Source organism: Mastomys coucha, unplaced genomic scaffold (genome assembly GCF_008632895.1).
Source record: "Mastomys coucha isolate ucsf_1 unplaced genomic scaffold, UCSF_Mcou_1 pScaffold20, whole genome shotgun sequence".
In the NCBI taxonomy this organism is placed as follows: domain Eukaryota; kingdom Metazoa; phylum Chordata; class Mammalia; order Rodentia; family Muridae; genus Mastomys; species Mastomys coucha.
In genome coordinates, this window is record NW_022196903.1 from 52,936,548 (window position 1) to 52,955,788 (window position 19,241).

General features: G+C 36.9%; 1 protein-coding gene across 2 annotated transcripts; it reads left to right on the top strand.

The window, feature by feature from the left end:
* Positions 1 to 6,621: 6,621 nt before the first annotated feature.
* Positions 6,622 to 11,690, top strand: LOC116098141 (vomeronasal type-1 receptor 100-like). Of its 2 annotated transcripts, XM_031380857.1 has the most exons (2): positions 6,622 to 6,711; positions 10,159 to 11,690. In XM_031380857.1, exon 2 carries the CDS (start codon positions 10,211 to 10,213, stop codon positions 11,108 to 11,110), a length of 900 nt encoding a protein of 299 aa, XP_031236717.1. In that variant the 5' UTR covers positions 6,622 to 6,711; positions 10,159 to 10,210; the 3' UTR covers positions 11,111 to 11,690. The 2 variants fall into 2 exon arrangements, with proteins under 2 accessions (XP_031236717.1, XP_031236716.1); XM_031380856.1 differs by lacking the exon at positions 6,622 to 6,711 and having other exon boundaries at positions 10,121 to 11,188.
* Positions 11,691 to 19,241: the final 7,551 nt, after the last annotated feature.

Consider the following 19,241-nt stretch of genomic DNA (forward strand, 5'->3'; position numbering starts at 1 on the left):
AAAAAGAATCATTACACCTGTACTGTGCCCCTATGCCTCAATTTTTGATGGTTTAAGAGTCATTATATCAAGGAACATCTAATTTCACAGAATTCATCAGAGCAGAAGGGGAAAGAAATAGGAAAATAAGATATAATAGAACAATTATGCACACCAAGGCCAACAGAAAAGCAGTAAGACACAATTGAAATCTATACAGTCTTTGTCCAAGGCTAAAGTTAGGAGAAATGGGAACAACTTTTTGACAAAGAGCTGTCCATGGGCTTCTGAGATGTTTCCATCTAGGTCTGCTGCGGGCAATATCCTATTTCTGATATCTGGTCCCCTGAGTGGTGTGTCTCCTGCTTCTCAGAGTCCCAGGCAGCATCCCTGTCATGGTATGCTGTCCCCAGTAAGAAAACACTTCCAAGATTTCACCTCAACTATACTGGTCTCTTTCTACTCTCTACAAATTTCTCAGCTCCTCTGGAAAAGAATCCAGTATTTCAGTAAAACAAATGTTTCACTTTAGTAGTTCTGATGTGTTGTTAAGAACAGCAGACTGATTCTTCAGCCCCAGCTAAGTAGAAGCACAGAATCCCAATTTGTAGGATTTGGCCAAAAAAAAAAAAAAAAAAAGGCTGGGTAGAGTCTTTATAAACATCCCTCTGAAACTTTACAACCCAGGACTCCATCATCTGTACTGATGTCAACACTCTCATCTTCCAAGCTCCTGTGGAATAGCCCACTGAGATCTCAGCATCCAAGCTCCTGTGGAATAGCCCACTGAGATCTCAGCATCCAAGCTCCTGTGGAATAGCCCACTGAGATCTTAGCATCCAAGCTCCTGTGGAATAGCCCACTGAGATCTTAGCATTCAATGGCTTTTCTAATCCAAAGTCCATATTGCATCCACAATCCTTCTCAAAGTACATGATATTCCTCCAACAAATATCAAATTATTCTGGTGCCAATGTGACTTAGGAATACTATTGCTGTGATAAACATCATGATCACAGCAAGTTGAGGAAGGAAAGGATTTAATGGGCATACACATCCATATTTTAGTCCATTTTTTGGATTGATCAGGACAGGAATCTAAACGGAACAAGAACCTGGAGGCAGGAACCAGTGCAGAAGCCTTGGAAGGGTGCTCCTTGATGGCTTCTTCAATTGTTCAGACTGTTTTTTTCTGGAATTCAGGATCCATCCCAGGAATAAAACTTCCTACAAGGAGTAGGGTCCTCCCCATGAATCACCAAAAATAAAATACCCTACAGGCTTGACTACAGCTGCATATTTGGGAGATAGTGTCTTAATTGAGGTTTCCTCCTGTCAGATGATTTTAATTAGTGTTAAGTTGACATAACTCTATACAGCACATGGATCTACATTCATTCTTTGAGTAGACGTGTAATAATTCTATCTTAGTTTTGGGTATAGGGGTTAATTGGGCCATTTCAATGTATAGCTTCCTTTTTTTCATGTTTCCTATAAAACAGTACTTCTGAGAGCTTGTCTGTCATTCAGGACTCTCTAACAGTTATTCAGACTACAGAAACTAAATATTTAAGCCAAGACCAGATTTTGTTCATTTCACATCCATTTATAGCCCTCTCCATTTCCATTCTTATAGTTGATTATGGTATCCCTGATGCAAAGAGAGAGAAGGAAGAAACAGACCAAAGAAGAGAGAGAGAGAATATGAGGATAGAGAGAGGGAGAGAGGGAGAAATAGGGAGAAAGGGAAAGAAAAAGGGAGATAGACACACAAACAGAGAGAGAGAGAAAGAGGGAGATAGGGAGAAAGAGAGAGAGAGAGAGAGAGAGAGAGAGAGAGAGAGAGAGAGAGAGAGAGAGAGAGAGCTTTCCCACCAAGAGCTCAAGAAACAGGAGAAAGGCAAGTATTCTAGTTCCTAATTCCAGAAATATATAAATATATAGGCCTTGGACACATCTCCTGCTGGTTACTGAAATCACGTGGTATTAATGGATTTATGTTTATCTGTGTCTTTCAATCCAGTTGTAAATTTTCTTTTATATGAAATTAGGTATCCCTGATGCATATTTGTTTAGGATGGCAATGTGTTCTTGGTCAACTAATCTCTTGATTAGAATGAAATGTCCCTTTTTATCACTGCTGATTAGTTTTAGTTCAAGGCCTGATTTGTCAGAAGTTAGGACAGTGACATCTGATGTCTTCCTGTTTCCATTGGAGTAAATTTGTCAATCCTTTATTTTAACATAGTACCTAAAGTAGGTTTCTTAGAGGTAGCAGATAAATGGAAATTGATTCTTGATCCATTCAGTCAGTTTGTGACTTTTGAGTAGAGAATTGAGACCATTTATATTAAAGTGTTATTGATGTGTGTGTTTCTTGTGGTCATCATGTTGTTGATTTTTTGTATTGTGTCCTCAGTGGTACTTTGTGTTATAGTGATTATGAATTCATATTTTCCAGAATCTTTCTGTTATGCTTATTTCTCCCTTAAGCCCCAAATAATGCTTCTCATGTTACTTTCTATTAGTTTATTGAGTATAAAATTTCTTTTGGCTGTCTATGTTCTAGAAAATTGTTCTTCCTTCATCGTGGCAATAGTTTTTCTCACTATATTATTTTAGTTTGGGTGTCATTTAGCACTTGGGATATATTGCTTAGGCTCCTCAGACACTGAAAGTTTACCTGGAGAAATCAGCAGTTCGTTCCTACTCCAACACTTTACTAAAATTAGTGTTTACTTTTCCATTTAGTGGGTTTTGTTTATTTGTAACTGGCAGTTTTTCACTTAGATTTTTCATTCCAGGATTCTTTCTGTTTATACTTAGTGTTTTAACTTACAGCATGAGTGGAAAGTTTTATTTCCACTCTTTTCTGTGTTTTCTCTGTGCTCCTTGTGGTATATGTGTGTGTTTTGGGGATGGTTTCTTTTTATACAATTAAATTCTTATTGGATATTTTATGAATTTACATTTCAAATGTTATCCTCTTTCCCAATTTCCCCTCTGGAATCCTCCTATCCAATCCTTCCTCCCCCTGCTTCTATGAGGGTGCTCCCACTCCTATCAACCTACTCCCACCTCAGTGCCCTGGCATTCCCCTATACTGGGGAATTGAGCCTTCACAGGAACAAGGGCCTCTCCTCTTATTGATGCCAGACAATGGCATACTCTGCTACATATGCGTCGGTAGCCATGGGTCCCTCCATGTATACTCTTTGGTTTAGTCCCTGGGAGCTCTGGGCAGTCTGATTAGTTAATACTGATTGTTAATACTCCTTCAACTCCTTCAGTCATTTCTCTAACTCATCCATTGGGGTCCCAAACATCTGCCACTGTATTTGTCAGGCCCTGGCAGAGCTTTCAGGAGACAGCTATAACAGGGCTGGTTTCTTTTATGATTTTATTGGAGTTCTTGTGTTTGTCATTGACTTGGGTTTATTTTCCATCACCTGTGCCTATAGCTTGAAGGTTGGACTTATATCATGGTATCTCACATAAATAATACTTTCTAGGCTTGCACACTGCATTGAGCTACATCCCAGTCACATGTTACTTTCTCCTGATAATACAGTTACAGTACTGTATCACTATGTGCTATGTAAGAAAGATTACTTTTCCTGAGTGTGTTTGGAGGAGCTGGCATTTTCCTAACTTTAACACAGGAGCTGCTAATTTCAAAGTGAGGCACTGAAGCCACTGTCAAGTAATTATGGAGGGGATCATGAATGTTTTGGAAGCACAAAGGATACCATGGGAAATCTAAAATGTTTTCTACTTCCCTTAAGTGAAATATTAGTATTGTTACTTTTGTCGTATTCACAAGGACTGGGATCACTTAATCCACACAGACACCTATGGCCTATAGAGAATAACTCACACACGGGAAACCTAGAGCTCAGCTGTTACTGCTTTACAGTTTTCCTGGAGTTAGAGAAGTTCACTTTCCCATTTGATGGCACCACGTTTTACCAACCTGAAGGTCAAAACTACTTTCTCCATATGACATGATTATTATGGGACTACAGGGAGATGATCTGATGCCATTTGCTCCTTATAACTACTTCATAGGGAGTCATTCTACAAGGATGTTTGTCAAAGGCCAAGCCTGGTGAGTGTTTCTTTTTCTCTTCATTATAGTGAGAGCTGTAAGTAGGTGACAGAAGGAAGCAGGATATTCTGTAATAAATGATTAGAGAAGTCTCTGTTTAGAATGTTGTGTTTGAGCCATACTGTATAATAAGCATTCAACAGATGCTTGCAGACATGAAGGTGTCATGTGTAACCATTTATAAAAGAAGATAGACTTCATTTGATGTGGTCTCTGATTATATATATGCCACTAGAAGGGGGCGAATGGAAAGAAGACAAGGGCCTAGCAGAATAATGAAGAGAGAGTTAGGAATGGCTAAAGGGTGAAGTTCATCAGTAGCTATCATATATTGAATGAACATGTCATGAAACCCATCATTTTTCAATGAATGTGCATGTAAAAAGTCACTCCAGGTGCAATAATTTAGAGAGCACATCTGACAGAGAATTCTCCCAAGTGTGTACTCTATGAATTCCAGTTGCCAGTGGTGTTAGCTTTCAATTCATGAAACAAAACACTGAAATACCTTATAGGGTGAAAAGAAAGAAAATACATTTATTGGCGTGCAGGAGTACATTTTATAGTATCAAGCTACATTTCCAATTGTACTTTGTGTTTTCTCATGTTACTTCTTTTCTCCAGTTAACTGACTGCATGCATTTAATACAATGAAACTTAAGTTAGGAATATTCAAGAAACATTAACTAATTTAGTGTTTATTAGTAATTTTCTAGTTTGTTATGTTTGCATACATTTGGAAATTCTTAGGAAAGTTTCAACACAAGACCTAGGAATTTATAAGACATTTTAACATTATATGTTGTTTTTTTTTTTTTTAAATTTTAGATATTTGTTTATTCTATTGCAAAAGATTTTTTTTAGATTTATTTTATTTTATTTTTTATGTGAGTACATTGTGGCTGTCTTCAGACACACAAGAAGAGGGCATCAGATCCCATTACAGATGGTTGTGAGCCACTATGTGGTTGCTGGGACTTGAACTCAGGACCTCTGGAAGAGCAGTGGGTGCTCTTAACTGCTGAGCCATCTCTCCAGCCCACAAAAAATTTTTTAATAAAGTAAATTTTTCTGTTTAATCCAAAAGGACCTGAAACTTTCATGTTACTTATTTATTAAATCCATGTAAACTTATTGCTCAAACACGTGAACTGTATAAGTCTCAGTAGAAAATTGAGTGTTTCAATGAAAATGAATTCAGTTTTAATATTTTAAGTTTTCTAAATGAAACCTTTTAACATTGCTACTGGTATTTTTTCAGTAAACACTTCATTAGCAGTGAGGAAAATATTTGTTATTCTCAAACAATATAAAATTATTTAAAGTCAAATCCCCCAATATTTCCTCCAATAATTACAAATCATAATTTCTGTTGTAAAATTGTATAGGTTGCTGTCTCCCTCCTTAATTTTCCTCAACACACACACACACACACACACACACACGCACACGCACATGCACATGCACATGTGCACACAAATACACAAAGATATACATACCAACAATATTGAACTGTAGAACAGGTAATGTAGAATTATGAAACTGATAATTTTTTTAAAAATGGAACAAAATACTGGCAGTTAATGTTATTATGTGACCAGCCACACATTATCAATACTAAAATAAACAAATGATAATTCTTGAGTTTATGTTTGCAATCAATCCAGATTTCATTAGTTTCTTTTTGGTAATTCACATTAAGTCTCTGCACTGGTACGCTAGGCAGGGCCCGTGCATTTGTTTAAGTCAATCAGAAACAGAAGACATATGCTCCATTTCCTTAAAATTCATTTTACTTATGTTACTTTATGCACATATTTTACTTAATTATCATATTCAATCATTTTTGTAATGGTATTCATATTAGCTGCCATGCTCCACACTATGTCATTGTTCAATTCTTAGTCTCAGTAGTCTAATAATTTCACACATACAGACTCACACACACACACACATAAGCATGTACATAAATACATACACACACCCATTCCCAGTAAACATTTTTATATCCTTCCCAAAATTATGCCATACAACTTCTAATGAAGATCTGAATACGACTACTTGGACAACATCTCTGCAGTGACAGCTCTGCTGCTGATGCTTTATTCTCATGGGAACTGGTTCAGAAATGTGAGGTTGTAACATTATAGTCAGTATCTGTGGGCTTACTGGTATGCCTGCAGTAAACTCAATTTCTAAACAACAATTCACTGATTTTAGTTATTTAAGTGTATCTGGTAATTGCTATGAATTACTACATTAGTAAGTAATCAGTGTTTATTTCTGCTGTCGTTATCTGTTCCATAAGGATTTCATGGAACTAGGTAAGGTCTTCATCTCCTGAGATTCCTGAAGACTTATTCTTGTTGCTGACAATAGACAGTACATCAGCCAGCACCATGTGTCTTGTCACCTAAAAGTCACATACCTTCTCTCTGAGCACTGTTACTGCTTTTAGGTCATTCCCCGTTAATTGTGGTAAAGCTAAGATAAAATTGACCCTTCTCATCTATTATGTTTGTATGCCCCTTAATTTACTTAATCTCCACAAAGCAGAAGTCAAAGATCACCATAAATTCATGAACAAAAACTGTACCACAATCAAATATTGTGAGAACGAGGAGGTAAAATAATCTTTCTTTTAATATATAGAGCTCTTGGTCTCTTATTGCACATTTCTGGAGACAGCTATATGAACACTGCTTTGTTTTTCAGACTGGGTCAACTTAATAGTCATGACTTCTCCACTCTTATGAGTTTTTATGGGAACACTTTGGGTATTAGCACTTACAAAAAATATTACAATTTAAACAAATGTGGAAGGCCCCAGAATTGCAATTGTTTTTCAAATAAAACAAGTGAATATTCTCACTGGATGCATATGTTAACAACTCTGTAGTCATGGTAGCTATAGTCTTTTCTGATCCAGTCTCAGCTTTAGTGAACTCCAGAGAAAGATGCCGCTTGATCATTTAGTAGATGTGTAATTTTCTGTATGTGATGAGCATTTACAAAGCAATGGATATGAAGAGAGTCTTTAAAGAAAATATCTTTGGAAAAAGTGAAAAACCCTTCAGATTAGTATTTGTTACCTTATGCTATCATTTTTATATATTTTTCATACTGAATGTGCTACATTAATATACTTTAGATGTAAAAGTATTACAAAATTATTATCCATATACTTTTGTGCTTTTGCAGTTTTAAAATTGGTAATGACTACTGTTCTTTCAATTTGGAGAGAATGGCTTATGTTAAGTATTATTCTGGAATTTTTATTTAAGATGAATTTATTTTATTTTACATACGTAACTCTTTTGCTTGCTTGCATTTATTTGAACCACCAACATTCTATGTCATGTAGAAATTGAGTCAAATGGGGATGCTCCATAAAGATACCAGAAAGCAAGGAAGTCCCCTTATCCTTTAGGCAAAGGGGTTTTAGGAGAGTTTACAGAGCAAACATCCATCCCCAAGGAATGTGCCTTTTCCAAGAGACATTTCCTCAGAGAGAGGATCTCCCCCACCCCTCCTGAGAGTCACAGGTGTCTTATCCTAACCGGGAAGAAAGATCAATAGAAACTAAAGAACAATGAACAAGATAAAGTGTAACTACCCATGTTGTAAATTGTAACTTTGTAAGTTGTAAAACTCTGTTCTGAAATGGTATAAAAGCTTAGAGCCTTGTTTCCTCTTGGTCACTCTGGTCTCCATTACAGAGTTGACCCTGGTATACCAGTTTCAATTAATACATTAACCTCATGCTTTTTCAGCATTCTCCTTCATGGTTCTTTGAGAGTGGGGTTACCTACTCCCGGTTATTACAGTCATAGGCAATGGGTTGCCCCAAAAATAGAGTCACAGTTGGTCATGGGCCATCATACCATTGCTGGGAGTCTAACCTCACTCCTTTGTAAGAGTTAAAGGTGCTCTTAACCACGAATTCATCTCTGCAGCTTAATCCCAAAGCTTTTGTGCAAAGAGAATATCAGTGTGCAGCTACTGTAAAGGAATGTGGATGATAGAATTACATGATTTGCTCTGGAAATTAAGATAGATCCATTTCTTTACTACATTAAACATGTTAGAACCAAAAGTCATATGAATATAAAATGTGTGATTTATCATGTCATCTTCTTGGGAACATTATAGGAAGGTCTCTTCCACTAACTTTACATTATTTCTACACTTGCATGCATGTGTCTCTATATGTGGAATATAAAAGTGAAGTTGAAAATATAATTAGGTACTCTTTTTCTTACAAAACTCTGGGACAGTCATTTTTAATTTCTTAACACAAAGTTGATTTTAAAGTACTGAATTAAATCAAGTCAAAAATAAAATGATCCTGGTAACCAGACCAAGTAACTTACATAAGCACCAAAAGTAAGACTGTTAAATGAAACTAAAAATTTCTGGGTCCTGGTGATATATGATAAACATGAGACCTTGTTTTTGACAGTATGTGATCTCAAACAGGAATTCCCAAACAGAATATCAATGTGTTACTCTTCAGAATTACATGTTTGTCATAATCTATGGAAAATAGTGTTTGTCTTAATGTCACATGTTCTCTCTTCTTGGAGGCTCCAACATCATCAGGTGTGATTATGTAACCTTTAGAAACTGGAAACCAGGAAAGCAAAATCAGACCACAGCCAGGATAGGGGTGAGTGTGGGAGCAGTAGACAGCAGAATAGCAAGACACAAGTATCTGATCAAGAAAATGGGAAAGGCAGTGCTATTTAGAAGTAAAGTGTCAGGTTACATACAGAAGTAGGGAAGAAGCTAAGGAGGAGTAGCAGGACAGAATTTATCAAAGACGAAAATGGAAAAGTGATTGGGTTCTTAGGTGAAGACGGGGGAGATAAATAAAGAGAAAAGTGTAGAAAGGTAGAATAACATGGATGACTAGAAATAAGGAATAATGTTAGTGATTTACCTTTCTTCCCCACAAAAGGAAGGAAAAATAGATAGTTTTTTAATCCTTAATTGGAATTCACAAAGCATTTTAATGTGATGGGAAGTGAACTGGAATCCATCTAGGACCATTTATAACTACAATATTTAAATTATGAATTGGGTGGGAAAGTACAACTATGTACCTATGTCTTCAATTCTAAATTCTCAGGATGTAAAATTTCATGGAGAAAAAATATTAAAAACAAACAACAATATGAACTAACTAGTACCCTCAGAGCTCCTAGGGACTCAACCGCCAACCAAGGAACATACATGGTAGGACTGATTGTTCTGGCAGCATGTGTATAGTAGAGGATTGCAAAATCAATCATCAATGGGAGGAGAGGTCCTTGGTCCTGTGAAGGTTCTGTGCCCCAGTATAGGGGAATGCCAGGGCCAATAAGTGGGAGAGAGTGGGGTGGCAAGCATGGGGAGGGGGGAGCCAACAGAGGTTTATTCTTGTTGTTTTTGCTTGTTTGTTTGTTTGTTCCTGGGAGGGGAAACTGGGAAAAGAAAAATCATATGACATGTAAATAAAGAAAATATCTAATAAAAAAACCCAGTGAATTGAGATCGACATTTTGGTGCTTAAAATTGTGAGATAATCTTGAATTATTACTGTGATTACATCAGAATTGTGAGTCAAAGCATGGATAGAAACAAAAGAGAATGGTAAAATTATAAAATATGAGGCAGAATTGCCTGATATTTTGAATTGCTTTTATGATTTGTTCCCCATACCAATATGTATTTTGTTCATCTACATAGATATGATTAATGTTCTGTACTCATCAGAACTGTTTTAGGAGTTAACTATTCAGTGAGACAATTGAAATCAGTAGGATTGAATTTCTAAGGCATTCTGCTAAGGTGCATGAGAAAAACTCTTCATTCTGTATACATATGACAGTGTAGGCATTATTATCTATAATTTTTATATCTAGGAGATCCATGGATGGTATATAGAAATGTGGGCTATTATGTACATTCTGAAATATCAGAATTTGAAATGACAGATTAATGAAGAACTAATACACAAAATAGAATGATGATATAAACAAACTGTCCAATGAATCCCAAGTTTCACATATTTACTGTTTTTTTTCCAGATATATGAAATACAGTTCTACTATGCTTTTAAGATGAATATACTCTCCACTTATGTCCTCATTAAAGAATGTCTTTTATGTCCAAGCTGGGCTTGGAGTCCTAGCCAATATGTTTCTCCTTTTTTTCTATGCTTCCATAATAATAAGTGACAGACCTAAACCCATGGACCTGATCTCCTGTCAACTGACCTTCATTCACATAATGATGATTATCACTGAAGGAGATAATTTGCTTGCAAACATATTAGAGTCACTAAAATTTGGGAATGACATAAAATGCAAGACAACTTTTTACATAAACAGAGTGATGAGAGGCCTCTCTATCTGCATCACCTGCCTCCTGAGTGTGGTCCAGGCTGTCACCATCAGTCCCAGTACCTCCTTCTTGGCAAAATTTAAGAATAAAGTAAAAACACACATCAACTATGTTTTTTTCTGTCTTTGGTCTTTCAATTTGTTATTCGGTAGTAGGTTGATCTTTTACGTTTCTGGTTTTACCAACGTGAGTGAAACCCACCAGATGAAGGTCACTAAATCGTGCTCACTTGTCCCAATGAACTACATCATCAGAGGATTCATTTTAACAGTGGCAGTCTCCAGAGATGTGTTTCTTGTAGGAGTCATGATGACCACAGGCACATACATGGTGATTATCTTGTTCAGACATCAGAGGCAATGCAAGCATCTTCATAGCATCAGCCACCTGAGAGCATCCCCTGAGAAAAAGGCCACTCAGACCATCTTGCTGTTGGTAGTTTTCTTTGTGGTCATGTACTGGTTAGACTTCATCATCTCAGTCACCTCAACCTTGTCATGGATTTATGACACAGTCGTCCTGATTGTTCAGAAATTGGTGATGTATGCGTATCCCACAATAACTCCTTTATTACAAATCACTTCTGATAAGAGAATAATCAGTACACTGAAAAAATTGCACTCCAAGTTCTACTAGATTTTCTAATAATGATTTTTCTCTTCCTTTAAAATTTATTCACTTACTTTTATTTATATGTACAAGTGTCATACCTTTTCTAAACTACATATCCTTCTCAATCTTCAATTGTTCATGTAGCACAGTGACATTCTTCATATGATTCAAGTAGTTTGTGGTATTACATACATATATTCTTTGACATTACAGATGCCAAATACTACAAACTTCTTAAGTTCATTGTACAGAATAATTGCTCTTTCTACATGAATTCTCTTCCTTATTCTTTTTGCTTATCTTACAATTGTCCGTGATGCTGAGGTTATTCAAAAGGAGTTCCTCACTGATAATTGCTTTGTAAGCCTTTTCTTGAAACAATTTTAATCTATATTTATTCATAAAGTTTAGTCAAAATTATAGTTTTAATAATGTTTATTAATTCTTTTCTGGATAATGAAGTTAATGTAAATTTATGTTTTCCATTTTTTAACTACAGTTAATCAATTAGTCATATATGAAACTTTCTTAAGTGTTTTTATTTATACTTCATTTCATTCACATTTATTGAAATATTATTGGTAAATAAAATTATTTATATACAGATACAAATGTGCAATATGGGTTTTGTAAATATGTGTGTGCTTCTGTGTATATGCACAGACAAAGGAAGTGTGTTCATGCACACATTGTGGCCAGGAGACTACATTGGCTGCTGGTTTTCTTATGTCATTCATCTCATGCTATTATAGTGTGTCTCTTTTGTACTTGGAGCCTAACATATATGCTCTTAGCTAATAGGATGTTACCAGATAGGGATTCTCCTATCTCTGCTTCTTTTCTTCTGGAATCACTAGGGTTCAACCATACCCCACAAGTTAACAATTATGTACTTCTTTTATTGGAAAAAGTTTTTGTACATATATTTGATTCTGATTAGATTTTCCTCTTCCTCTCATTCTCCTTATGAAACAAAACAGCATCTAATCAATAATGAGAAACTAAGTAACAGTAATTTAAAACAAACTTAAACAAGAATAGAGAAAAACATGGTAGAACAGGAGACAAAGAAAGGAACAATAAACATTCAGTAGTAGGTGATATAAAGGCATAGAAGCAGACAAGTTTAACAGAGGTACCTATAAGAATACAAAACCTGAAGTATATATATATGTGTGTGTGTGTGTAGATAGATATAGATGTAGATGTAGATTAGATAGATATAGATATAGTTATAGATATAGGTATGCAAAAGATGTGTAAAGATTGCATTGAGATCACTGTGTGTTGATTGTCGTCTACAGGGTGGTGATGCTTTTCCCCAAGTGACACAGTGTTGGATAAAACAAATTATTCATTTGCAACTGGGTATCAGAGGAAAACTGTTTTTGAGTTAGAAATGGGCTACTATCTATTTCTATTCTAGGATATTATCAGGTGAGACCTGTGCAGTCCCTGTGAATGTTGCCACAGTCTCTTAGATTATATGTACCCATTGTACTGTGTTTAGAAAGCCTTGTTTCCTTGGCATCCTCTATGTATTCTGGCTCGGATCCTACCATCACTTCACAAAGTTCCCTGGGCCCTGAGCAAAATAATTTAATGGAGACATCCAGTAAAGGATTGAGTGTCTGAAGGTCTCTAACTCTCTGCTGTGGGTCTCCGTATCTCTTCCCATCTGCTGATGGAGGAAGCTTCTGTGATGATGATTTAGCAAGACTCAGATCTATGAGTCCAGTACAGTACCACTAAGAACATTTTATTTCTACATTCTTTTAGAAGAACACCAGTGTTTGATTTTCTTCTTCACCCCTGGCTTATCTAGTCTTAGGTTCTTGACTACCCAAGCAGTGTTGGCAATGGCTTCATCTCATGTAGCACATTATTTGAGTCAAACCAGATATTGGTAGGTTACTTTCATGGGCTTTATGTCACTATTGCACAATCATATCTTCTTGGCTAGTCACTATTCTACTCTGAAGGTTTTTTAGCTGGGTTGGTATTTAACTTTCTCTGCATGTAATGTGCATGGTACTTTCCAATATCACGAACTTTGAACAGTTAGGGTAAAGCATCTAGATAGTTACAGCCTCCATGTTCAATGGGTTGTGGAACTGATGACTTCAGGAATTTGGCTTTACTATCAGTTTTTATAGAGCAAACAAGAGCCTTGACAATTCACTGTGTTGTTTCGAATTTCCCATGCAACTATCTTTGAAAATACCTCAATTAAATGAAAGGAATTCCAAGTACTGGGAGCTTCATTTGGTAATGATAGATTTCCTTTGGACTCTGTATCCCTCTTATGTGGTTGTTTCATTTAGATTTCCTTTTTATTTGTATATATTCTAGGAAGCTTCTACTGTTTTAAGTTTCCATTTGACCCCTTAAATGATTCTTATTATCTTTTTAAATTTATCTTTATGGTTTAATTAATTAATGTCATGATAACTAGTTTTTTTTAAAAAAGGATGAAAATATGTTTTCAGAATATCCAAAAAACAATTCACAGACCATATGAAGATCAAGAAGAAGAAAGACCAAAGTGTGGATGCTTCCGTCCTACTTAGAAAGGAAAACAGAATAATCATAGGAGGTAGAGGAAGGGAAGAACCTGGGAGGAAAGAAGAGGGGAGGGAAAAGGGTATGAGAGGAGATGGGGGAAAAGTCAGGAAATTGAATGGAGATATGTAGCAGTGGGGATGGGGAACTAGGTGTAGCCATTAGAAAGTCCCAGATACCAGAAAAGCAAGAAGCTCCCAAGACCCAACAGGGAAGACATTAGATGAAATTCCCAACAAAGGGGAATGAGGACCTATAGAGACCATATCCAGAGGTTAGGAACATCCTCCTGTTGAGGGATGGGGCCACACACCCATCTCAAAAATATTAACCCAGAATTGTTCCTTTCTAAAGGAAATGCAGGGACAAAAGAGTAGAACAGAGACTCAAGGAAAGCCCATCCAGAGACTGCCCCATCTAGGGATCCATCCCATCTGCAGACAACAGACCCAGAGTCTATTGCTGATGCCAAGTGGTGCTTGCTGACAGGAGCCTGGTATGGCTGTCTGCTGAGAGGCTATGCCAGAGCATGATCAATATAGATGTGGATGCTCACACCAACCATCGGATGGAGAACCAGGACTCCAGTGGAGGAGTTACAGGAAGAAGTGAAGAAGCCAAAAAGTCTTGCAGCTTCCCCATAGGAAGAATAACAATATCAACCAATCAGCCCCCAGAGCTCCTAGGGACTAAACAATCATCCAAAGAATGCACATTGAATGACCCATGGTCCTACTGCTTATGTAGCAGAGGATTGCCTTACCTGGCATGAATGAGAAGGGAAGCTCTTATTCCTGTGGAGACTTGATGCCCCAAAGTAGGAGAAAGTAGGGCAGTGAGGCAGGAGTGGGTTGTGGATGGAGGAGCTCCCTCATATCAGAAGAGGGAGGAAGGATGGGATAAGGTGTTTACAGAGGAGAAAGCAGGAAGAGCATAACTTTTGTAATATAAATAATTTTTTAAAACAATAAAATATAATAAAAGACTGGTTTAGTGGAAAACAAGAAAACAAGTTTCTAAGTTGTTTTATTTATTTACATTCCAGTTGTTGTCCCTCCATCAGTCCCTGCTCCCACAGTTCCTCATCTCCTTCCTCCTCATACTTGCATCATAGAGGGTGCTTCCCCTATATCACCAGGCCTAACTCATCCCTGAGGCTTCAAGTATCTAAACTATTAAGTACATTTTCTCCCACTGACACCAGACAAGGTAGACCTCTGCTACATATGTGCCAGGAGTCTTGAACCAGCTCATGTATGCTCAGTTGGTGAGCTCAGTCTCTGAAAGCTTCTGGGATCTGGGTTAGTTGAGACTATTGGCCTTCCTAAAGGGCTGCTCTCCATTTCAGCTTCTCCAATGCTTCTCTTATTCAACCAAATGGGTCCCCAAGTTCAGTCAGATGGTTGGGTGTATCTTCTTCTGTCTCAGTCAGATGCTGGTAGGTGTGGGGAGCCGCAGCTGCTACCATATATTGAACACCTGGTCTCTGGCCAGAGCAGAGAGCATTGATAATCAAGCCATTAGTTGGAGAAACTGAGTGCCTCCAGTTTGTGATGCAAGCTGGTATGAATTTCCTGCAGCCTATTATGCTTTGCCACGTAGCTAATGCTGATTGGGACCAGGAAAAGTATTTAACCTGTGAAAGCTGGAGGCTACTAGATTCTACAGGGAGAGGATTATTATGAGCCGGTTGTGGTGGCGCACGCCTGTAGTCCCAGCTACTCAGGAGGCTGAGAGAGATAATAGAGATTAGAGAGATTAATAAGAAGAAGTAAAATTGAAGGTTCCTGAATAAAATCTGCTTGGAGAAGGACTCGTGTTTGCCTCCTTATTTCCGCTGGACGGAAAGGGGGCTTACAGGTAGGGCTTCTCAGAGGACAGCCATGACAGGCTCCTGTCTATAAGCACAAAACATCAAAGTAGTTTCAGGCCTTGGTGCCCCACCCCACCCCCATTTGGGCCTGATCATTGGACCTCCCTTCCTTCAGTCTCTTCTCTATTTGTCCCTAAAGTTCTTTTAGACAGGAACAATTCTAGGTCAGGAATTTTGACTGTGGTTTAGTAAACCTGTCCCTTCACTTAAGGTCCTGTCTCTCTGCTTTCAATGAGACACCTTTCAATGAGTCCTGAAATTGTCTCACTTCCTATGCTTCCTATGTCTCTGGTACTTTTGAGGGGGTCTACCTAGCTCCCACTCCCTGAGGCTGCTTATTTCCATTCATTCTCTTGGAACTCTGAGTTTCTCTTCTATTCCATCTCCCATATCTGAACCTATTCCCTTTTTCCCTTCACCCTCTCTCACATAGGTTTCTCCCTCCCTCTGCCTCCGATGATTATTTTCTTCCTCCTGCTAGGTGGAATTGACATCTCCTCACTTGGATATTTCTGCTTGTGACATTTCTTATGGTCTGTAGGTTGTATCCTAAGTATTTTGTGCTTTTTGGATAATATCTACTAATCAGTGAGTACATATATTGCATGTCCTTTTGGGTCTGTGTTAACTCACTCAGGATGATATTTTCATCTTGTTTCCTGCAAAATTCATAATGTCCTTGTATTTAATAGCTGAATAGCATTCCATTGAGTATATAAACCACATTTTCTGTACCCATTCTTTGGTTGAGGGACATCTGAGTTGTTTCCTGCTTCTGGCCATTAAATTATAAGACTGCTATGAATATGGTAGAACATGTGTCCTTGTGGTAGAGTGGGGCATCTTTTGAGTATATTTCCAAGAGTATAGCTGGGACTTCAGGTAAAACTATTTCCAATTTTGTGAGGAACTGGCAGATTGATTTCCAGAGTGGTTGTACCAGTTTGCAATACCTAAACATAATATAAGCAACTCATAGCAAAACAATAGTCAACATCAAATTAAATGGAGGGAAAGTAGAAGAAATCCACTAAAATCCAGGACAAGACAAAGATGCTCACTCTATTCAATATATTACTTGAAGTTCTGGCTAGAGCAAAAGACAACAAGCAGATAGCAAGTGGATATCAATTGGAAAGCAGTCAAAGTATCACTATTTGCAGATGATATGATAGTATACCTAAGCAACCCCCAAAATTCCATGAAGAAGTCCTACAACTAATAAACAACTTCAGCCAAGTGGGAGGAGCTATTTTATCAATGCTACCAACTTCTAAGACTATATCTTGATTATATACCCTAGGATTGTAGAAAAAATTGCCTCATCTTATTGGATACAAAATTTGGAACATTATCAATCCTAATTTGTGCAGATATCCTCATAATTGCCATATTTCCAATATGTGTAATTATACAATCACTGTTTTCAGAACTTAAAGCAGTCAGTCATCCATTGTACCCCTGAGTACAAGACAATGGTATGGTGTATATTCCTTTGTTTTACAAATTCTGCAAAATAAAAAACATCTGCCTGCCAGATATTGTTTATTTTGGTCCCTGTAGGGTTGTAACCAGCAGGTACCTGACTTTATTTGTATAGGGAACATGTAAAAATTTTTTTATTATTTCTGTGACTTCTCTTGAAGTGATAGAATTTTTTTCTTTAAGCCCTTTTTATTAACATGTTTCTTATGAAATGCAGAGGCTTCTAACACATTTCACATTAGCAATTGGTCAGTTTACTCATTTCCTTGTGCTAATGGACCTGGTAAACTTGTATGAGACTGAATATGAGTAAAATATAACAGATAGTTTCTACTTTGGATAGCCTATTCAAATTATATAAATTACAAAGTTAATTGTGAGTAATCAGAAAAAATACAGCAGCTTCTATATGCAAAACAACTTTCTGCATATAAAAAATCAGTAATGCTGGGTGGTGGTTGAAACTGTCCCACAGTTTCATGAACCAGGTTCTGTCTCAAAGGAAGGAAGAAAAGGAGAACCTGAAACACAGAGTTAGAGAACAAAAGGACAGGAAGCCAAGTTGAGGGTTTCCAATCAAGGCTCACTTCTTTACTTTTGGGTTTCAGCATTTATAGGAAAGAGAGAGAGCCAAACTGTATCACTAGGTTACAATGACATTTGCATAACATAAACATTGAGAAGTCAGGGAAGAGTCAGGAGGGAGTCACCAACTGCTAAGATGTCTGCAGATGTCCTCAGGCAATTGCCATTGTCACTGGCTAGTTGTATCTCAAAGTGAACTTCTCTGGCAACTTCTTTCAGAGATAAGCCAATAGTCTGCAGAAGGTCTTTCTGCTTAACTCCCTAGGTGAAAGCTTTGGGTGGAAGCAGCCAAAGGCCTGAGGCTGAACTGGGCATGGGACGCAACAGGTGGTGGCGCACACCTTTAATCCCAGCACTTGGGAGGCAGAGGCAGGTGGATTTCTGAGTTTGAGGCCTGTTGGGTTGACAGAGTGAGTTCCAGGATAGTCAGGGCTACACAGAGAATCCCTGTCTTGAAAAACAAAACAAAAACAAAAAACAAAACAAAAAACAAAAAAAACAACAAAACAAAACAAACAAACAAACAAAAACCAGTAATTATATTAACTTATTCAGGATAAAATAATAATAACATAAGCATTACATACAATTCTGATTTTTGAACTGAGGTATATGGACTTTTGATCACCTTTTTTATTTTCTCTGACTCCTACCTTACCCATTTTATTTGCATCTGTATAGAATGTTGGTGCCTCTGGGATTGGTGTTATCTTTACTATATATGGAAGATTCTATTTAGTTCTTTTTATAAACTGCATAAGTTTGTTTAGCAGACATTAGTTATGAATTTCTCCCAAATAGTTACTAGAAGCTCTATGCCAATCACCATTGATAAACCATAGTGGCATAATCGCAGAATTAGTAAGAAGTACTATAATTTTATTTGGATCTTTTCCTGACAATTGACATAGACTCATTCTACATTTTATAATTAATTCAAAAATCTTTTCTATATGTCTTCAATTTTTACATTGTGTATGAACTAAGAAAATACCTTCCATGATATCCTCCCTTTGCATAATGAGCTCAAAAAGAGAATGCGTTGAAGGCAAATTGACCAAGATACAATCAATTTTAGGATCAACACTAACTACATATGCACCTTTCAGTCTTTGGTATACAGGAGATTGCACTTTTACTGCTTCAGCTGTTAGGCACAGTAGACTGGAAACATTTTAATCTCCTTCTCTTGATTGAAACAAATTACTTAACGCATATGGACCTAAAGTAATTTTAGGACTCAGTCACTTAATATCTCCCATTAATTTTTGAAAACCCTTAAGAGTTTACAACTGATTCCTACTAATATGCACATTTTGTGGTCAAATATTTGTAAACTGATTTAAAAACCCAATTAATTAAGTGAATCTCCTCTTTGTATTTTTTTAAGTTTTATTCCAATATGATGAGAAAAGTTACATGATTTCAATTTACCTGAATTTGTTAACATTTAAAAACATATTTTAAGTAAATAGAATTAAATCACATTCTTGTTTTCCTTTTGTACCCAGACTTCTCCCTGAGATCCTGAAAGATTTAAATTTGAGACTTGTGCTGGCTAATGAGAAAATTACAGAAAAATACAGTGGACCAAGGTCGAATATTTCCAAATAAGCCTGGGCAAAAATAAGCAAGCTGTTAAGACATTCT